This window comes from Scyliorhinus torazame, chromosome 3 (genome assembly GCF_047496885.1).
Source record: "Scyliorhinus torazame isolate Kashiwa2021f chromosome 3, sScyTor2.1, whole genome shotgun sequence".
NCBI classification, from domain to species: Eukaryota; Metazoa; Chordata; class Chondrichthyes; order Carcharhiniformes; family Scyliorhinidae; genus Scyliorhinus; species Scyliorhinus torazame.
This window is the reverse complement of record NC_092709.1, coordinates 365,769,122-365,789,319: the sequence shown is the minus strand read 5'-3', so window position 1 is coordinate 365,789,319 and position 20,198 is coordinate 365,769,122. Positions and strand designations below refer to the sequence as shown.

Below are 20,198 nucleotides of genomic sequence, written 5' to 3'. Positions count from 1 at the left end.
CGCCTACGCCGCATGGCAACCAACCAACCCTGGGGGACCCAAGTGGTACTTCTGTGGACAGACAAAACACCCCTGGCAGTGCTACCCGGTGCGGAGCGCGCTCTGCAAGGCCTGTTGGAAGAAGGGACGTTTCGCTGCAGTGTGACAGGCCCACTCAATCGCCTCTATTGTCCCAGCACCCCCCACGTGTGGCCAGTGGGCGCCACCATCTTCCTCTCCTCAGACCACGTGCAGCCTGTGGGTGCCGCCATCTTGCTCCACTCACAACACGTGCTGCCCGAGGGCGCCGCTATCTTGCCTCCCCCAGGACACGTGTGGCCTGTGGGCGCCGCCACCTTACCCGCCTCAGGACCCCTGCCCATCGGGCACCTCATCAGGTTGCTCATCGCCTGCAACAGCCGACGACCAGCCGCGTCTCGTCTCGGTCACGATCGACCAGTCTCGACCGCACAACCTCACGACCGCTTCGACAAAGGTGAAGTTCGACGGCAACGAGATATCCTGCCTTCTGGACTCCAGGAGCACTGAGAGCTTCATCCACCTCGATCCGGTAAGGTGCTGCTCCCTCGTGGTACACCCCGCTAACCAAAGAATCTCCCTGGCCTCCGCATCTCACTCCATGGCGATCCGGGGGTACTGCATCGCCACCCTCACCGTCCAGCGCGTAGAGTTCATCAGCTTCCGGCTCTACGTCCGCCCCAGCCTCTGCGCTGCCCTGCTACTCGGCCTGGACTTCCAGAGCCTAACCCTGAAATTTGGCGGGCCACTACCACCCCTTACTGTTTGCGGCCTCGCGACCCTTAAGGTCGATCCGCCTTCTCTGTTTGCAAATCTCACCCCAGATTGCAAACCCGTCGCCACCAGGAGCAGATGGTACAGTGTCCAGGACAGGACCTTCATCAGGTCTGAGGTCCAGCGGCTGCTGCGGGAAGGCATTATCGAGGCCAGCAACAGCCCCTGGAGAGCCCAAGTGGTAGTAGTGAAAACCGGGGAGAAAAACAGGATGATCGTTGACTACAGTCCGACCATCAATCGGTACACGCAGCTCGACGGGTCCCCCCTCCCACACATATCTGATATGGTCAATCAGATTGCGCAGTACCGGGCCTTCTCGACAGTGGACCTGAAATCCGCTTACCACCAGCTCCCCATCCGGAAGGGCGTTTGAAGCAGACGGCCGCCTTTACCATTTCCTTCAGGTTCTCTTCGGCGTCATCAACGGGGTCTCGGTCTTCCAACGGGAGATGTACCGAGTGGTTGACTGGTACGGGCTGCGGGCCACTTTCCCGTACCTGGACAACGTCACGATCTGCGGCCACGACCAGCAGGACCACGACGCTAACCTTTCCAAATTTCTCCACACTCCTCAACCTAACTTACAACAAGAAGTGTGTGTTCAGCACGAACCGATCAGCCATCCTCGGCTATGTGGTTCAGAACGGAGTTGTAGGGCCTGACCCCTTTTGCAAGCGCCCCCTCATAGAACTTCCCCTCCCCCACTGCCCCAAGGCCCTCAAACGATGCCTGGGGTTCTTCTCATACAACGCCCAGTGGGTCCCAAACTATGCGAACAAGCCCCGCCCACTCATTCAATCCACCGTTTTCCCACTGACGGCCGAGGCTCACCAGGCCTTCAACCGTATCAAATCCGACATCGCCAAGGCCGCGATGCACGCGGTCGATGAGACACTCCCCTTCCAAGTTGACAGCGATGGATCAGACGTCGCTCTGGGCCGCCATCCTCACCAGGCAGGCAGGCCATGGCATTCTTTTCCCGCACCCTCCATGCTTCCGAAATGCGCCGCCCCTCCGTTGAAAAGGACGCCCAAGCAATCGTTGAAGCTGTGCGACATTGGAGGCATTACCCGGCCAGCAGGAGATTCACTCAACTCACTGACCAACGGTCGATTGCCTTCATGGAACACACAGCGGGGTAAGATCAAAAATGATAAAATCTTGCGGTGGAGGATCGAGCTGTCCACCTACAATTACGAGATTTTGTATCGCCCCGGTAAGCTCAACGAGCCGCCCGATACCCTGTCCCGAGGTACATGTGCCAGCGCACAAGTGGACCGACTCTGGACCCTGCACGACGATCTCTGTCACCCAGGGGTCACCCGCTTTTACCACTTCATTAAGGCCCACAACCTGCCCTACTCCATCGAGGAAGTCAGGGCTATCACCAGAGACTGCCAGGTAAACCGCACTTCTACCAGCCAGACCGCGCGCGCCTGGTGAAGGCCTCCCGCCCCTTTGAACACCTCAGCGTGGACTTCAAAGGGCCCCTCCCCTCCACCGACCGTAACACGTACTTTCTTAATGTGCTCGACGAATATTCCTGATTCCTCTTCGCCGTCCCATGCCCCGATATGACGTCTGCCACCATCATCAAAGCCCTCAACTCCATCTTCGTTCTGTTCGGTTTCCCCACCTACATCCACAGCGACCGGGGATCCACATTTATGAGCAATGAGCTGCGCCAGTACCTGCTCAACAGGGGCATTGCCTCGAGCAGGACGACCAGCTACAACCCCGGGAAAACGGGCAGGTAGAGTGGGAGAATGGGACAGCTGGAGGGCCGTCCAGCTGGCCCTGCGGTCCAGAAATCTCCAGGGCCTCCCACTGGCAGGAGGTCCTCCCCAACCCACTTCACTCCATTCGGCCGCTCCTGTGCACCGCGACCAACGAGACGCCCCATGAACGTCTCTTTGCTTTCCCCAGGAAGTCCACCTCCGGGGTTTCGCTCACAACGTGCTGGCAGCACCAGGACCCGTTCTCCTCCGCAAGCACGTGTGGCTCCACAAGGCGGACCCGTTGGTCAAGAGGGTACCGCTACTCCATGCAAACCCGCAGTACGCCTACGTAGTGTACCCCGACGGCCGCCAAGACACAGTCTCCCTCAGGGATCTGGCACCAGCTGGGTCCCCACCCACCCCCACCCCTGCCCCGGCGCCACCCTCCCCCCCCCCCAGTGCACCCCACCACAGCCCCCGCTCCAGGACAATCCGTCCTCCCCTTGCCCCCACCCGGGGATGAAGAGGATTTCGACACGCTCCCGGAGTCACCGAAGACCAAGCCGACGCCTGAGTCGCCACCAGCACTGCGGCCTCTCAACGACAGATCAAGGCGCCCGATCGTCTAAATTTGTAACCTTCTCTGTAATTTTAAAACCAATCTGTATGTATATAGTTTCCCCCCCGCTGGACTCATTTTTAACAGGGGGTGAATGTGGTAGTCACCACTGTTGTATTATATTGTATATATGGGTATTACGGTATGGCCCTTGTACTACAGGTATGTGGGTAGATCCCTGCCTGCTGGCTCCGCCCAGGAGGCGGAGTATAAATGTGTGTGCTCTCCGAACAGCAGCCATTTCATAAGCTGCTGTAGGAGGCTACACAATTCTGTGTAATAAAGCCTCGATTACATTCTACTCTCGTCTCGTCGTAATTGATAGTGCATCACTAATGAGATGGAAATTGACACTAATTGGTGTCAATGATATGCTCGCCCAAATGTGGCGAGCATCAGAACTCTCCATTGGGAGCGGGCAGGTTAGAGGCAAATTGATTCGCGCACAGCCCGATTTTCAACTTCCCGGCACGCAACACAGTTAAATCTCGGCCGTCAGACATGTGCACAAAATTCTAGCTGACGTAATAAAAGGGGGTGTAGGCACTTGGAAAATAAATTAGCTGAGTTCCAGGAAGCAGTGAAAGAAGTGTTTTATTTAGAGGTGGAGTGGGCAGCACGGTGGCGCAGTGGGTTCGCGCTGCTGCCTCACGGCGCCGAGGTCCCAGGTTCGATCCTGGCTCTGGGTCACTGTCCGTGTGGAGTTTGCACATTCTCCCCATGTCTGCGTGGGTTTCGCTCCCACAACCCAAAAGATGTGCAGGCTAGGTGGATTGGCCACGCTAAATTGCCCCTTAATTGGATAAAATGAATTGGGTATTCTAAATTTATAACAAAAAAAGAGTTGGAGGAAAGTTTCTAGTGGAGTTTCGCAGGTGTCAATGTTGGGCCCATTGCTCTTCTTTGATGTATCTCAACAGTCGGATGGTGTTCAGGGCATTATTTTAAAATCTGCAGATGATACAAAGAAGGAATCATTGTCAACTATGATGAGGAAAGTCTTGACGATGGTGGAAGGAGAAGATTTCAGCCTCTGGCCGGTGGCTGCTGCCTCCGCTCGGCACACGGCGGGCTGACTGAGATATCCCAACCAATTTGTTTCCCAATCCGTCCCATGCCTCTCTGTAAAATACTTCTGCTTTCCTTTTAACACAGTTACCAATCTCATCCCGCGCTCTAATCTTTGCATCTCTGATTTCCTTTTTGACGTTTCCTGAGAAATTTCCATCGTCGCCTGGTTCTAACTTTATTGTGAATCTGACATCCATTCCACATCACAATTCAGTCAAATTTAGTTCCCCGTTCAGGTGGGATCATCGGTTTTGGACAAACTGATTCATGAATGTCTCTCACCGTTTTCCTCTCTCCAGTACTACAAACCATTTAACCTCCGCATTGCACTGATTGGAGTCGAGGTGTGGACGGCCGACCAAATCAAGGTGGACAACGATGCGAAAGAAACAATGAACCGATTCCTCGAGTGGAGACGGGTGAATCTGCTGCCACGCATGTACAATGACAATGCTCACCTCATCACGTGAGTAACTCAGACACAACACTCGCAAACTAACCCTGAGCAGGGCTGGCAACTATTTGTTGTCTTTGGTCGTCGATATGTGGGTTGCTGAGAAGTTCAACATTTATTATCCATCTCCAATACCTCTTGGGGAAAATAGTATCTCATTTCTTTTGAACCGTACGGCACCGGTACAGCAATCTTGCTGACAGGAAAGAATTTTCAGAATTCTGACACTGAATTTTAAAAATTAATTTATGGGATGTAGGCGTTGCTGGCTAGGTCAGCATTTATTGTCCATTCCTAATTGCCCCGATAAGTTGGTGGTGAGCTGCCTTCTTGAACGGCTGAAGTCAATGTGGTGTAGGTACACCCACTGTGAAGTTACAGAGGGAGTTCCAGGGTTTTGGCCGTGCGACAGTGAAGGATCGACAATATATTTCCAGGTCAGGGGGGGGTGAGTGGCTTGGAGGGGAACTTCCAGGTGGTGGGGTTCCTGGGTATCTGCTGCTCTTGTCCTACTTGATGGTAGTGCTCGTGGTTTTGGAAGGTGCTGCCTAAGGAGCCTTCATGGGGAGCAGAGCAGAAAAGAACCAGGGAGCAGCCTGGGAAGGTAAGTGGTATAAAAACCTTACCCCAGGGATTTATGCGCTTCACATTGGAACGAAGTGGAGTACGAAAAACCAGAGAGCAACCTGGGAAGTGACGTTTAAGGGGCATCTTGATAAATACATGAATAGGATGGGAATAGAGGGATATGGACCCAGGAAGTGTAGAAGATTGTAGTTTAGTCGGGCAGCACAGTCGGCACGGGCTTGGAGGGCCGAAGGGCCTGTTCCTGTGCTGTACTTTTCTTTGTTCTTTGTTTGCAATGTGACGGACGGTGACAAGAAAAGAAAGAGGGACAGACCGGCGAATGTCTTTTTGCACCAAGGAAGTATGAAAGAGTAGGGAAATTTGACAACAGAGCAAACGTAAAAGCTTTGTATGTAAATGCACAAAGCATTAGTAACAAAATTAATGAGTTAACGGCGGAAATAGAGACATTTGTTGGTGATTACTAAGGCATGGTTACAAGGAGACCAGGTCTTGGAATTGAATATCCAAGGGAACACAGCATTTCAGAAAGGTAGGGTGAAAGGAGAAGGAGGTGGTGTTGCCCTGCTGGTGAGGCAAGGGATCAGTGCTGGAATGGGAAATGACATAAGCACTGGAGATCAGGATGTGGAATCAGTCTGGGTAGAAATAAGGGAAGAAGTCCCTGGTAGAAATAATCTATAGGTCCCCAAACATTAGTTGTCCAGTGGGGCACAGTATAAACCACGGCTGGCTCTGTTGCTCAGCAGGGAGGGTCAAAGCGCAGAAGAGCAATAGTCATAGGGGACTCCATAGTCAGGGGGCGGGATGTCACTGAACGGCTGCAGGGCATCCTGAAGGGGGAGGGTGATAATACAAAGGTCATGGTACATGTTGGTATGAATGACATTGATAGAAAGAGAGATGAGGTCTTGCATCAGGAATTCAGGAAGTCGGGCAATAGACTAAAGAGCAGGACCTCTCGGGTTGTAATCTCTGGATTACTCCCAGTGCCACGCGCTAATGACTACAGAAATAGGAGAATAGCGCAGATGAATCCATGGTTTAAGAGTTGGTGCAGGGGGGAGGGTTTTAGATTCCTGGACCACTGGGACTTTTTTAGGGAAGGTGGGACCTGTACAAGCGGGACGTCCACATCTGAACCAGAGCGGGACTAACATCCTTGCTGGCGGGTTTGCCAGTGCTGTTGGGAGGAGTCAAAACAAATTCGACAGGGGCAGGGGATGCAGACTGTTACCACAATAGGTGCACAGTGTATCACCAAAAAGCAATCAAGTTAGGGGGAACACAGCAGAAGTAGGTTTCAGGAGAATATGACAGGGCTGAATGGTCCCTACATTAATGCCCAGAGTATTACAGATAAAATGGATGAGTTAAGGGCGAGGATTGACATGTGGAGTTATGATATAGTAACCATCATGGAGACATGGTTGAGGGAGGGCCCTGGGAGGTGGGAACCAGAGCCTTCGATCAGAAGTGTAATAACTGAAGAGGAAATAGAGAACAAAAATAATAGACCATCACCCTCAGGCAGAGCAAAAAACGTGGCAAGTGTGAGAAAGAAGGTGGCCAAAGCAGGACTGAGGGTGTTGTACCTAAATGCGCGCAGTATTCGGAATAAGGTAAATGAGCTTGCTGTGCACGTTGAAATTGGCCGGTACGATGTTGTGGGCATCACAGAGACGTAGCTGCAAGGGGATCAGGGCTGGGATCTAAATATACAAGGACATGTATCCCATCCAACAGACAGGCAGATGGGCAAAGGGGGCGGGGTTGCATTGTCAGTAAGGAATGAAGTCAAATCGATAGCAAGGAGCGATATAGGATCAGAAGGCGTAGAATATCTGGGTAGAGTTGAGGAATCGCCAAGGTAAAAAGACCCCGACGGGAGTTATGTACAGGCCCCCGAGCAGTAGTCAGGATGTGGGGCAGAAAATACATCAGGAGATAGAAAAGGCAAGTAAAAAAGGCAATATTACAATAATCATGGGGGACTTCAATATGCACGTGGACTGGGAAAATCAGGTTAGTAGTCGATCCCAAGAAATGGAATTTGTGGAATGTCTAAGAGATATTTTTTTGGACCAGCTTGTGACAGAGCCTACTAGGGAACAGGCAATTCTGGATTTGGTGATGTGTAATGAGGCAGACTTGATTAGGGAACTTAAGGTGAAGGAACCCTTAGGAAGCAGTGACCACAATATGATAGACTTTAACAGAAAGCATTTAAAGCGAGCCGAGGACAACTAAAAAAAGCAATACGGGGGGAGAAGATGAAGTATGAGTGCAAGCTAGCTGGTAATATAAAGCAAGATGGAAAGAGTTTTTTTCAATCTATAAAAGGTAAGACAGAGGCAAAAATAGGTATTGGACCACTGGAAAATGTGGCTGGAGAAGTAATAATAGGAAACAAAGAAATGGCAGAGGAACTGAATAGTTACTTTGCATCAGTCTTCACGGCGGAAGACACCAGTGGGATGCCAGAGCTCCAGGAGAATCAGGGGGCAGAGATGAGTGCAGTGACTGTTGATTCCCAAATTTCTTTCTCCGTCAGTCTGGCCTCACTAAAAGTTGAGATGGATTTGCACGTAAAAAGAAGTTATTTATTTAGCTTGCAAGCTTGATTCATCTTACAGAAACATAAGAGACATCCAGTCTCCTACACTCCAGAAAGCGAATGAATAAAGAGACAAAGGGATCTCTGCAAATCAATTCAAATGGTATCAAGTTTCACATACTCGACGCCCATAGGTCAGCCTATATCCCTCCTGACCTGTTTGATCTATTCTGATTGGCTCACTTCCAATCCCTTTCTCTGGCCCCTATCAATGCAGCATCACTCTCATAGACACACCTCTTCCTGCTTTTTCCATGCGGTCTCAAACCCCTTTGTCTCTATCTGCCAGAATCAAAGTGGCTTATTTCTACATTACATTAACTAGTATCTCTAAAGTAACTATTTTATATCACATTTGTCATGACCATTACTAAGGAGAAGGTTCTGGGGTAACTGAAAGGTCTGAAGGTGGATAAATTACCTGGACCGGATGGACTACACCCCAGGGTTCTAAAAGAGATAGCTGAGGAAATTGTGGAGGCATTGGTGATGATCTTTCAGGAATCACTGGAGGCAGGAAGGGTCCCAGAGGACTGGAAAGTGGCTAATGTAACACCCCTGTTTAAGAAGGGAGCGAGGCAGAAGATGGGAAATTATAGGCCTGTGAGCATGACTTCGGCCATTGGTAAGATGTTAGAGTCCATTCTTAAAGATAAAATAGGTATAAAATAAGTACTTGGAAGTGCACGGTAAAATAGGACTGAGTCAGCACGGTTTCGTCAAGGGGAGGTCACGTCTGAAAAATCTGTTAAAATTCTTTGAGGAAGTAACAAGGAAGTTAGACAAAGGAGAACCAGTGGACGTGATGTATTTAGATTTCCAGAAGGCCTTTGACAAGGTGCCGCATAGGAGACTGTTAAATAAGTTACGAGCTCATGGTGTTCAGGGTAAGATCCTGGCATGGATAGAGGATTGGCTGACTGGCAGAAGGCAGAGAGTGGGGATAAAGGGGTCTTTTTCAGGATGGCAGCCGGTGACTAGTGGTGTGCCTCAGGGGTCTGTGCTGGGACCACAACTTTTCACAATATACATTAATGACCTGGAAGAAGGAACTGAAGGCACTGTTGCTAAGTTTGCAGATGATACAAAGATCTGATAATAATCTTTTATTGTCAAAAGTTGTGAGGTTACTGTGAAAAGCCCCCAGTCACCACATTCCGCCGCCTGTTCGGGTAAGCTGGTACGGGAATTGAGCCCGCGCTGCTGGCCTTGTTCAGCATCACAAACCAGCTGTCTAGCCCACTGAGCTAAACCAGCCCATCCAGGCCAACCGGATCTGTAGGGAAAAGGTAGTATTGAGGAAGCAGGCGGGCTGCAGAAGGACTGGGACAGGCTAGAATAGTGGACAATGAAGTGGCAAATGGAGTACAATGTGGAAAAGTTTGAGCTAATGCACTTTGGAAAGAGGAATTTAGGCATCGACTATTTTCTAAATAGGGAGATAATAAGGAAATCAGAAGTACAAAAGGACTTGGGAGCCTTGTTCACGATTCTCTGAAGGTTAATGTGCAGTTTCAGTCGGCAGTTAGGAAGGCAAATGCAATGTTAGCATTCACGTCGAGAGGGCTAGAATACAAGACCAGGGATGTAATTCTGAGGCTGTACAAGGCTCTGGTCAGACCCCATTTGGAGTATTGTGAGCAGTTTTGGGCCCCGTATCGAAGGAAGGGTGTGCTGGCCTTGGAAAGGGTCCAGAGGAGGTTCACAAGAATGTTCCCTGGAATGAAGAGCTTGTCGTATGAGGAACGGTTGAGGACTCTGGGTCTGTACTTGTTCGAGTTTAGAAGGATGAGGGGGGATCTGATTGAAACTTACAGGATACTGCGAGGCCTGGATAGAGTGGACGTGGAGAGGATGTTTCCACTTGTAGGAAAAACTAGAACCAGAGGACACAATCTCAGACTGAAGGGACGATCCTTTAAAACAGAGATGAGGAGGAATTTCTTCAGCCAGAGGGTGGTGAGTCTGTGGAACTCTTTGCCGCAGAAGGCTGTGGAGGCCAAATCACTGAGTGTCTTTAAGACAGAGATAGATAGGTTCTTGATCAATAAGGGGATCAGGGGTTATGGGGAGAAGGCAGGAGAATGGGGATGAGGAAATATCAGCCATGATTTTTGTCGATTTCGGCGGGAGAACAGCTGGTGAGTCAGTTTCAGCGGGAGAATTGCGGAAGTGGCTGCTGGGAGGTAAGTCAACCTTTAAAAGCACTTGTCTTTGCAGGGGCAGGCCAGTCGATTTCGGCGTGAGAACAGCTGGTGAGTCAGTTTCAGCGGGAGCATTGCGGAGGTGGTTGCTGGGAGGTAAGTCTGTCCTTTAAAAGCACTCGTCTTTGCAGGGGCAGGCCAGTCGATTTCGGCGGGAGTGGAGCTGGCTGGTTAGTCAATTTCAGCAGGAGCTGAGAATTTTTCTTTTTTTTTAAAATTAGTATTTTAGGCGGGAACAGGAAGTCGACCCGCGGACGTCTGGGAAGACCCTCACCAATAAATTCTGGTGGAGAGGAAACCCGAGACACTACACGTGTAGTGTCTCCCACCCGCCCTCCTCCTCTAACCTAATAATAAAACCCATTGGTCTGAGGTAAGTACCATATTTTATTATATTATTATTATTTTTTATAAAAATTTAATTTAGTTGTTAGCCAGATCTTGGTAGAAAGTTAGAGGAATGGCAGGGAAGGGAGTGCAATGTTCCTCCTGCAGGATGTTTGAGGTGAGGGATGCAGTTAGTGTCCCTGCTGATTTTACCTGCAGGAAGTGCTGCCATCTCCAGCTCCTCCAAGACCGAGTTAGGGAACTGGAGCTGGAGTTGGAAGAACTTCGGATCATTCGGGAGGCAGAAGGGGTCATAGATAGCAGCTTCAGGGAATTAGTTACACCAAAGATTGGAGATAGGTGGGTAACTGTAAGAGAGACTGGGAAAAAGCAGTCAGTGCAGGGATCCCCTGCGGTCGTTCCCCTGAGAAACAAGTATACCGCTTTGGATACTTGTGGGGGGGACGACTTACCAGGGGTAAGCCATGGGGTACGGGCCTCTGGCACGGTGTCTGTCCCTGTTGCTCAGAAGGGAAGGGGGGAGAGGAGCAGAGCATTAGTAATTGGGGACTCTATAGTCAGGGGCACAGATAGGAGATTTTGTGGGAGCGTGAGAGACTCACGTTTGGTATGTTGCCTCCCAGGTGCAAGGGTACGTGATGTCTCGGATCGTGTTTTCCGGGTCCTTTGGGGGGAGGGGGAGCAGCCCCAAGTCGTGGTCCACATTGGCACTAACGACATAGGTAGGAAAGGGGACAAGGATGTCAGGCAGGCTTTAGGGAGCTAGGATGGAAGCTCAGAACTAGAACAAACAGAGTTGTTATCTCTGGGTTGTTGCCCGTGCCACGTGATAGTGAGATGAGGAATAGGGAGAGAGAGCATTTAAACACGTGGCTACAGGGATGGTGCAGGCGGGAGGGATTCAGATTTCTGGATAACTGGGGCTCTTTCTGGGGAAGGTGGGACCTCTACAGACAGGATGGTCTACATCTGAACCTGAGGGGCACAAATATCCTGGGGGGGAGGTTTGTTAGTGCTCTTTGGGGGGGTTTAAACTAATGCAGCAGGGGCATGGGAACCTGGATTGTAGTTTTAGGGTAAGGAGAATGAGAGTATAGAGGTCAGGAGCACAGATTTGACGTCGCAGGAGGGGGCCAGTGTTCAGGTAGGTGGTTTGAAGTGTGTCTACTTCAATGCCAGGAGTATACGAAACAAGGTAGGGGAACTGACAGCATGGGTTGGTACCTGGAACTTCGATGGGCGAGGATTGACATGTGGAGTTATGATATAGTAACCATCATGGAGACATGGTTGAGGGAGGGCCCTGGGAGGTGGGAACCAGAGCCTTCGATCAGAAGTGTAATAACTGAAGAGGAAATAGAGAACAAAAATAATAGACCATCACCCTCAGGCAGAGCAAAAAACGTGGCAAGTGTGAGAAAGAAGGTGGCCAAAGCAGGACTGAGGGTGTTGTACCTAAATGCGCGCAGTATTCGGAATAAGGTAAATGAGCTTGCTGTGCACGTTGAAATTGGCCGGTACGATGTTGTGGGCATCACAGAGACGTAGCTGCAAGGGGATCAGGGCTGGGATCTAAATATACAAGGACATGTATCCCATCCAACAGACAGGCAGATGGGCAAAGGGGGCGGGGTTGCATTGTCAGTAAGGAATGAAGTCAAATCGATAGCAAGGAGCGATATAGGATCAGAAGGCGTAGAATATCTGGGTAGAGTTGAGGAATCGCCAAGGTAAAAAGACCCCGACGGGAGTTATGTACAGGCCCCCGAGCAGTAGTCAGGATGTGGGGCAGAAAATACATCAGGAGATAGAAAAGGCAAGTAAAAAAGGCAATATTACAATAATCATGGGGGACTTCAATATGCACGTGGACTGGGAAAATCAGGTTAGTAGTCGATCCCAAGAAATGGAATTTGTGGAATGTCTAAGAGATATTTTTTTGGACCAGCTTGTGACAGAGCCTACTAGGGAACAGGCAATTCTGGATTTGGTGATGTGTAATGAGGCAGACTTGATTAGGGAACTTAAGGTGAAGGAACCCTTAGGAAGCAGTGACCACAATATGATAGACTTTAACAGAAAGCATTTAAAGCGAGCCGAGGACAACTAAAAAAAGCAATACGGGGGGAGAAGATGAAGTATGAGTGCAAGCTAGCTGGTAATATAAAGCAAGATGGAAAGAGTTTTTTTCAATCTATAAAAGGTAAGACAGAGGCAAAAATAGGTATTGGACCACTGGAAAATGTGGCTGGAGAAGTAATAATAGGAAACAAAGAAATGGCAGAGGAACTGAATAGTTACTTTGCATCAGTCTTCACGGCGGAAGACACCAGTGGGATGCCAGAGCTCCAGGAGAATCAGGGGGCAGAGATGAGTGCAGTGACTGTTGATTCCCAAATTTCTTTCTCCGTCAGTCTGGCCTCACTAAAAGTTGAGATGGATTTGCACGTAAAAAGAAGTTATTTATTTAGCTTGCAAGCTTGATTCATCTTACAGAAACATAAGAGACATCCAGTCTCCTACACTCCAGAAAGCGAATGAATAAAGAGACAAAGGGATCTCTGCAAATCAATTCAAATGGTATCAAGTTTCACATACTCGACGCCCATAGGTCAGCCTATATCCCTCCTGACCTGTTTGATCTATTCTGATTGGCTCACTTCCAATCCCTTTCTCTGGCCCCTATCAATGCAGCATCACTCTCATAGACACACCTCTTCCTGCTTTTTCCATGCGGTCTCAAACCCCTTTGTCTCTATCTGCCAGAATCAAAGTGGCTTATTTCTACATTACATTAACTAGTATCTCTAAAGTAACTATTTTATATCACATTTGTCATGACCATTACTAAGGAGAAGGTTCTGGGGTAACTGAAAGGTCTGAAGGTGGATAAATTACCTGGACCGGATGGACTACACCCCAGGGTTCTAAAAGAGATAGCTGAGGAAATTGTGGAGGCATTGGTGATGATCTTTCAGGAATCACTGGAGGCAGGAAGGGTCCCAGAGGACTGGAAAGTGGCTAATGTAACACCCCTGTTTAAGAAGGGAGCGAGGCAGAAGATGGGAAATTATAGGCCTGTGAGCATGACTTCGGCCATTGGTAAGATGTTAGAGTCCATTCTTAAAGATAAGGGGCACAAATATCCTGGGGGGGAGGTTTGTTAGTGCTCTTTGGGGGGGTTTAAACTAATGCAGCAGGGGCATGGGAACCTGGATTGTAGTTTTAGGGTAAGGAGAATGAGAGTATAGAGGTCAGGAGCACAGATTTGACGTCGCAGGAGGGGGCCAGTGTTCAGGTAGGTGGTTTGAAGTGTGTCTACTTCAATGCCAGGAGTATACGAAACAAGGTAGGGGAACTGACAGCATGGGTTGGTACCTGGAACTTCGATGTTGTGGCCATTTCGGAGACATGGATAGAGCAGGGACAGGAATGGATGTTGCAGGTTCCGGGGTTTAGGTGTTTTAGTAAGCTCAGAGAAGGAGGCAAAAGAGGGGGAGGTGTGGCGCTGCTAGTCAAGAGCAGTATTACGGTGGCGGAGAGGATGCTAGATGGGGACTCTTCTTCCGAGGTAGTATGGGCTGAAGTTAGAAACATGAAAGGAGAGGTTACCCTGTTGGGAGTTTTTTATAGGCCTCCTAATAGTTCTAGGGATGTAGAGGAAAGGATGGCGAAGATGATTCTGGATATGAGCGAAAGGAACAGGGTAGTTATTATGGGAGACTTTAAATTTCCAAATACTGACTGGAAAAGATATAGTTCGAGTACAATAGATGGGTCGTTTTTTGTACAGTGTGTGCAGGAGGGTTTCCTGAAACAATATGTTGACAGGCCAACAAGAGGCGAGGCCACGTTGGATTTGGTTTTGGGTAATGAACCAGGCTAGGTGTTGGATTTGGAGGTAGGAGAGCACTTTGGGGACAGTGGCCACAATTCGGTGACGTTTACGTTAATGATGGAAAGGGATAAGTATACACCGCAGGGCAAGAGTTATAGCTGGGGGAAGGGCAATTATGATGCCATTAGACATGACTTGGGGGGGATAAGGTGGAGAAGTAGGCTGCAAGTGTTGGGCACACTGGATAATTGGGGCTTGTTCAAGGATCAGCTACTGCGTGTTCTTGGTAAGTATGTACCGGTCAGACAGGGAGGAAGGCGTCGAGCGAGGGAACCGTGGTTTACCAAGGAAGTGGAATCTCTTGTTAAGAGGAAGAAGGAGGCCTATGTGAAGATGAAGTGTGAAGTTTCGGTTGGGGCGATGGATAGTTACAAGGTAGCGAGGAAGGATCTAAAGAGAGAGCTAAGACGAGCAAGGAGGGGTCATGAGAAGTATTTGGCAGGAGGATCAAGGAAAACCCAAAAGCTTTCTATAGGTATGTCAGGAATAAGCGAATGACTAGGGAAAGAGTAGGACCAGTCAAGGACAGGGATGGGAAATTGTGTGTGGAATCTGAAGAGATAGGCGAGATACTAAATGAATATTTTTTGTCAGTATTCACTCAGGAAAAAGATAATATTGTGGAGGAGAATGCTGAGCCCCAGGCTAATAGAATAGATGGCATTGAGGTACGTAGGTAAGAGGTGTTGGCAATTCTGGACAGGCTGAAAATAGATAAGTCCCCGGGACCTGATGGGATTTATCCTAGGATTCTCTGGGAGGCCAGGGAAGAGATTGCTGGACCTTTGGCTTTGATTTTTATGTCATCATTGGCTACAGGAATAGTGCCAGAGGACTGGAGGACAGCAAATGTGGTCCCTTTGTTCAAAAAGGGGAGCAGAGACAACCCCGGCAACTATAGACCGGTGAGCCTCACGTCTGTAGTGGGTAAAGTCTTGGAGGGGATTATAAGAGACAAGATTTATAACCATCTAGATAGGAATAATATGATCAGGGATAGTCAGCATGGCTTTGTGAAGGGTAGGTCATGCCTCACAAACCTTATTGAGTTCTTTGAGAAGGTGACTGAACAGGTAGATGAGGGTAGAGCAGTTGATGTGGTGTATATGGATTTCAGCAAAGCGTTTGATAAGGTTCCCCACGGTAGGCTATTGCATAAAATACGGAGTCTGGGGATTGAGGGTGATTTAGAGATGTGGATCAGAAATTGGCTAGCTGAAAAAAGACAGAGGGTGGTGGTTGATGGGAAATGTTCAGAATGGAGTACAGTCACAAGTGGAGTACCACAAGGATCTGTCCTGGGGCCGTTGCTGTTTGTCATTTTTATCAATGACCTAGAGGAAGGCGCAGAAGGGTGGGTGAGTAAATTTGCAGACGATACTAAAGTCGGTGGTGTTGTCGATAGTGTGGAAGGATGTAGCAGGTTACAGAGGGATATAGATAAGCTGCAGAGCTGGGCTGAGAGGTGGCAAATGGAGTTTAATGTAGAGAAGTGTGAGGTGATTCACTTTGGAAGGAATAACAGGAATGCGGAATATTTGGCTAATGGTAAAGTTCTTGAAAGTGTGGATGAGCAGAGGGATCTAGGTGTCCATGTACATAGATCCCTGAAAGTTGCCACCCAGGTTGATAGGGTTGTGAAGAAGGCCTATGGAGTGTTGGCCTTTATTGGTAGAGGGATTGAGTTCCGGAGTCGGGAGGTCATGTTGCAGCTGTACAGAACTCTGGTACGGCCGCATTTGGAGTATTGCGTACAGTTCTGGTCACCGCATTATAGGAAGGATGTGGAAGCTTTGGAGCGTGTGCAGAGGAGATTTACCAGGATGTTGCCTGGTATGGAGGGAAAATCTTATGAGGAAAGGCTGATGGACTTGAGGTTGTTTTCGTTGGAGAGAAGAAGGTTAAGAGGAGACTTAATAGAGGCATACAAAATGATCAGGGGGTTGGATAGGGTGGACAGTGAGAGCCTTCTCCCGCGGATGGAAATGGCTGGCACGAGGGGACATAACTTTAAACTGAGGGGTAATAGATATAGGACAGAGGTCAGAGGTAGGTTCTTTACGCAAAGAGTAGTGAGGCCGTGGAATGCCCTACCTGCTACAGTAGTAAACTCGCCAACATTGAGGGCATTTAAAAGTTTATTGGATAAGCATATGGATGATAATGGCATAGTGTAGGTTAGATGGCTTTTGTTTCGGTGCAACATCGTGGGCCGAAGGGCCTGTACTGCGCTGTATCGTTCTATGTTCTATGTTCTATGATTGAATGGTGGAGCAGACTCGATGGGCCGAGTGGCCTAATTCTGCTCCTATGTCTTATGGTCATTAAAGATCCTATTGGAATGAATGGAAACAGCATTTTAGAATTTCAAATTCAGACTGAGCAAAGGAACACAGAGTGCCATACTAGAATTTTGGTGTTGGGCAGAGGTAATTAAACAGGCCTGAGGAAAGAGTTGGCCCAAGTAGACTGGGCACAGATAATTAAGGATAGGAGAGTTGAGGAATAATGGCAGATGTTCAGGGAGATATTAAATACCCCTCAATTAAAGTATATTCCTGAGAGGAAGAGGAATTGTAAAAGGGAGAAAAACATTCCCTGGCTCAAAAAGGAAGTGATGGAAGACATAGAGGCACAAAACTAGGGCAAAACACCCTGCAAAAGCTAGTGGTAAGCTCGAGGCTTGGGAGAACGTCAAGGTTCAGCAAAAGATTGCTAAAAGTAAAATGAAAGGAGCTGAGATGAACTCCGAAAAGAAACTACCAGAAAACATGAACATTGCTACCAAAAGCAAATGTTGGCCCTTTAGAGGACAATACTGGTGAGGTCAGAATGGGGAACACCCAGACGATGGAGGCACTGAACCAGTACTTGCCTCTGTCTTCACAGTAGAGGATAATAAAATGTTTCCAAAAACTACAGTTAATTCAGAGGAACTTGGTGCAATAACCATCTCGAGGGAGAAGGTATTGCTTCAACTAATGGGACTGAAGGCAGATAAGTCTCCAGGGGAATTAAGGGAGATGGCAGCAGAGATCGTGGATGCATTGGTTACGATATTTAAGAATTCCTTGGATTCTGGGAGGGTCCCAGTAAATTTTAAACACGCTAATGTGACGCCCCTATTCAAAAAGGGAGCGAGTCTAAATGTAGGAAAATACAGACCGGTTAGCTTGACCTCTGTGGTGGGGAAGTTGCTGGAATCAGTTATTAAGGAGCAGATGACTGAACATTTGGAAAGGGAAAGCTCAATCCACCATTGTCAGCATGGTTTTGTGAAGGGTAAGTCATGCTTGACAAAATTGCTTGAGTTCTTTGAGGATGTTGGAGAAGATACTGAGGGATAGGATCTATTCACATTTAGAAGAAAATAGACTTATCAGTGATAGGCAGCATGGTTTTGTGCAGGGAAGGTCATGTCTTACAAAGCTAATAGAATTCTTTGAGGAAGTGACAACGTTAATTGATGAGGGAAGGGCTGTAGATGTCATATACATGGACTTCAGTAAGGCGTTTGATAAAGTTTCCCATGGCAGGTTGATGGAAAAAGTGAATTTGTATGGTGTTCAGGGTGTACTAGCTAGATGGATAAAGAACTGGCTGGGCAACAGGAGACAGAGAGTAGTGGTGGAAGGGAGTGTCTCAAAGTGGAGCAAGGTGACTAGTGGTGTTCCACAGGGATCCGTGCTCGGAGCACTGTTGATTGCGATATACATAAATGATCTGGATGAAGGTATAGGTCATCTGATTAGCAAGTTTGCAGATGATACTAAGATTGGTGGAGTTGCAGATAGCAAGGAGGACTGTCAGAGAATACAGCAAAATATAAACAGATTGGAGAGTTGGGCAGAGAAATGGCAGATGGAGTTCAATCCAGGCAAATGCGAGGTGATGCATTTTGGAAGATCTAATTCAAGAGCGGACTATACGGTCAATGGAAGAGTCCTGGGGAAAATTGATGTACAGAGAGAACTGGGAGTTCAGGTCCATTGTACCCTGAAGGTAGCTACGCAGGTCGATAGAGTGGTCAAGAAGGCATACAGCATGCTTGCCTTCATCGGACGGGGTATTGAGTACAAGAGTCGGCAGGTCATGTTACAGTTGTATAAGACTTTGTTTGGCCACATTTGGAATACTGCGTGCAGTTCTGGTCGCCACATTACCAGAAGGATGTGGCTGCTTTAGAGAGGGTGCAGAGGAGGTTCACCAGGATGTTGCCTGGTATGGAGGGTGCTAGCTATGAAGAAAGGTTGAGTGGATTAGGATTGTTTTCGTTGGAAAGACGGAGGTTGAGGGGGGGACCTGATTGAGGTCTACAAAATTATGAGAGGTATGGACAGGGTGGATAGCAACAAGCTTTTTCAAAGAGTGGGGGTGTCAATTACAAGGGGTCACGATTTCAAGGTGAGAGGGGGAAAGTTTAAGGGAGATGTGCGGGGAAAGTTTTTTACGCAGAGGGTGGTGGGTGCCTGGAACGCTTTGCCAGCGGAGGTGGTAGAGGCGGGCACGATAGCATCATTCAAGATGCATCTGGACAGATATATGAACGGGCGGGGAACAGAGGGAAGTGGATCCTTGGAAAATAGGCGACAGTTTTAGATAAAGGATCTGGATCGGCGCAGGCTGGGAGGGCCGAAGGGCCTGTTCCTGTGCTGTAATTTTCTTTGTTCCTGTTCTTATGTAAACAGCAAGTGAATTGAATTGGATTGGATTTGTGTAATGTCACGTGTACCGTGAAAAGTATTTTTCTGCGAGCAGCTCAACAGATCATTAAGTACATGAAATGAAAAGAAAATACATAACCTGTGGATGTGGTGTATCTAGACTGCCAGAAAGTGTTTGATAAGATAGTAATAATATTTTTATTGTCACAAGTAGGTTTACATTAACACTGCAATGAAGTTACTGTGAAAAGCCCCTAGTCGCCACATTCTGGCACCTGTTCGGGTACAGAGAGGGAGAATTCAGAATTCTCAGCTGGTAGGGGAATTGAACCCGTGCAGGTGACCATGTTCTGCATTAACAAACCAGCTGTCTAGCCCACTGAGCTAAACCAGGTCTGCATAAAAGACTGATCCCGAAGGTAAGATCGAAGAGGATTGGGCATAGCGTATTAGAGTGCATTGAGGGTTGGCTGATTGACAGAAAGCAGAGATCTGTGAAGGTGGCAACACAAGTGGACAAGGTAGTCCAGAAAGCATACGGAATGCTTGCCTTCATTGGACGGGGTATCGAGTATAAAAACTGGCAAGTCTAGCTGCAGTTGTATAGAACCTTGGTAAGGCCATACTACGAATATTGCGCACAATTCTGGTCGCCACACCACCAGAAGGATGTGGAGGCTTTGGAGAAGGTGCAGAGGAGGTTTACCAGGATGTTGCCTGGTATGGAGGGGGTTAGCTATGTGGAGATGCTGAATAGACTCGGACTGTTTTCATCAGAATGACGGAGGTTGAGGGCTGACCTGATTGAGGTCTACAAGATTATGAGAGGCATGGATAGAATGGATGGCCAGTACTCTTTCCCAGGGTGGAGGGGTCAGTCACCAGGGGGCATAGGTTCAAGGTCCGTGGGGCAAAGTTGAGAGGAGATGTGCGAGGCAGGTTTTTTACACAGAGGGTGGTGAGGGCCTGGAACGTGTTGCCAGGGGAGGTTGTGGAAGCAGATACATTAAAGGCGTTCAAAAGGCAACTTGACAAACACATGGATAGGATGTATATAGAGAGATACGGCACAAGGAAGTGCTGAGGGTTTTGGCAAAGGCTGGTATCATGACTGGTACAGGGTTGGAGGGTCGAAGGACCTGTTCCTGTGCTGTATTGATCTTAGTTCTTTGTTCAGAGTTTCGGGATAAAAGGGTCCTTGTCTGGCTGGTGAACTGGAGCT

General features: G+C 48.4%; 1 protein-coding gene across 1 annotated transcript in view; it reads left to right on the top strand.

Moving 5' to 3' along the window:
• LOC140409443 (disintegrin and metalloproteinase domain-containing protein 12-like) overlaps positions 1–20,198 on the top strand; it is a 128,607-nt gene that overhangs the window by 8,941 nt on the left and 99,468 nt on the right. Inside the window, exon 2 of the mRNA XM_072497876.1 lies at positions 4,503–4,669. Within this exon, the coding sequence (XP_072353977.1) occupies positions 4,503–4,669 (167 nt within the window). The remainder of the gene's footprint in view (positions 1–4,502; positions 4,670–20,198) is intronic.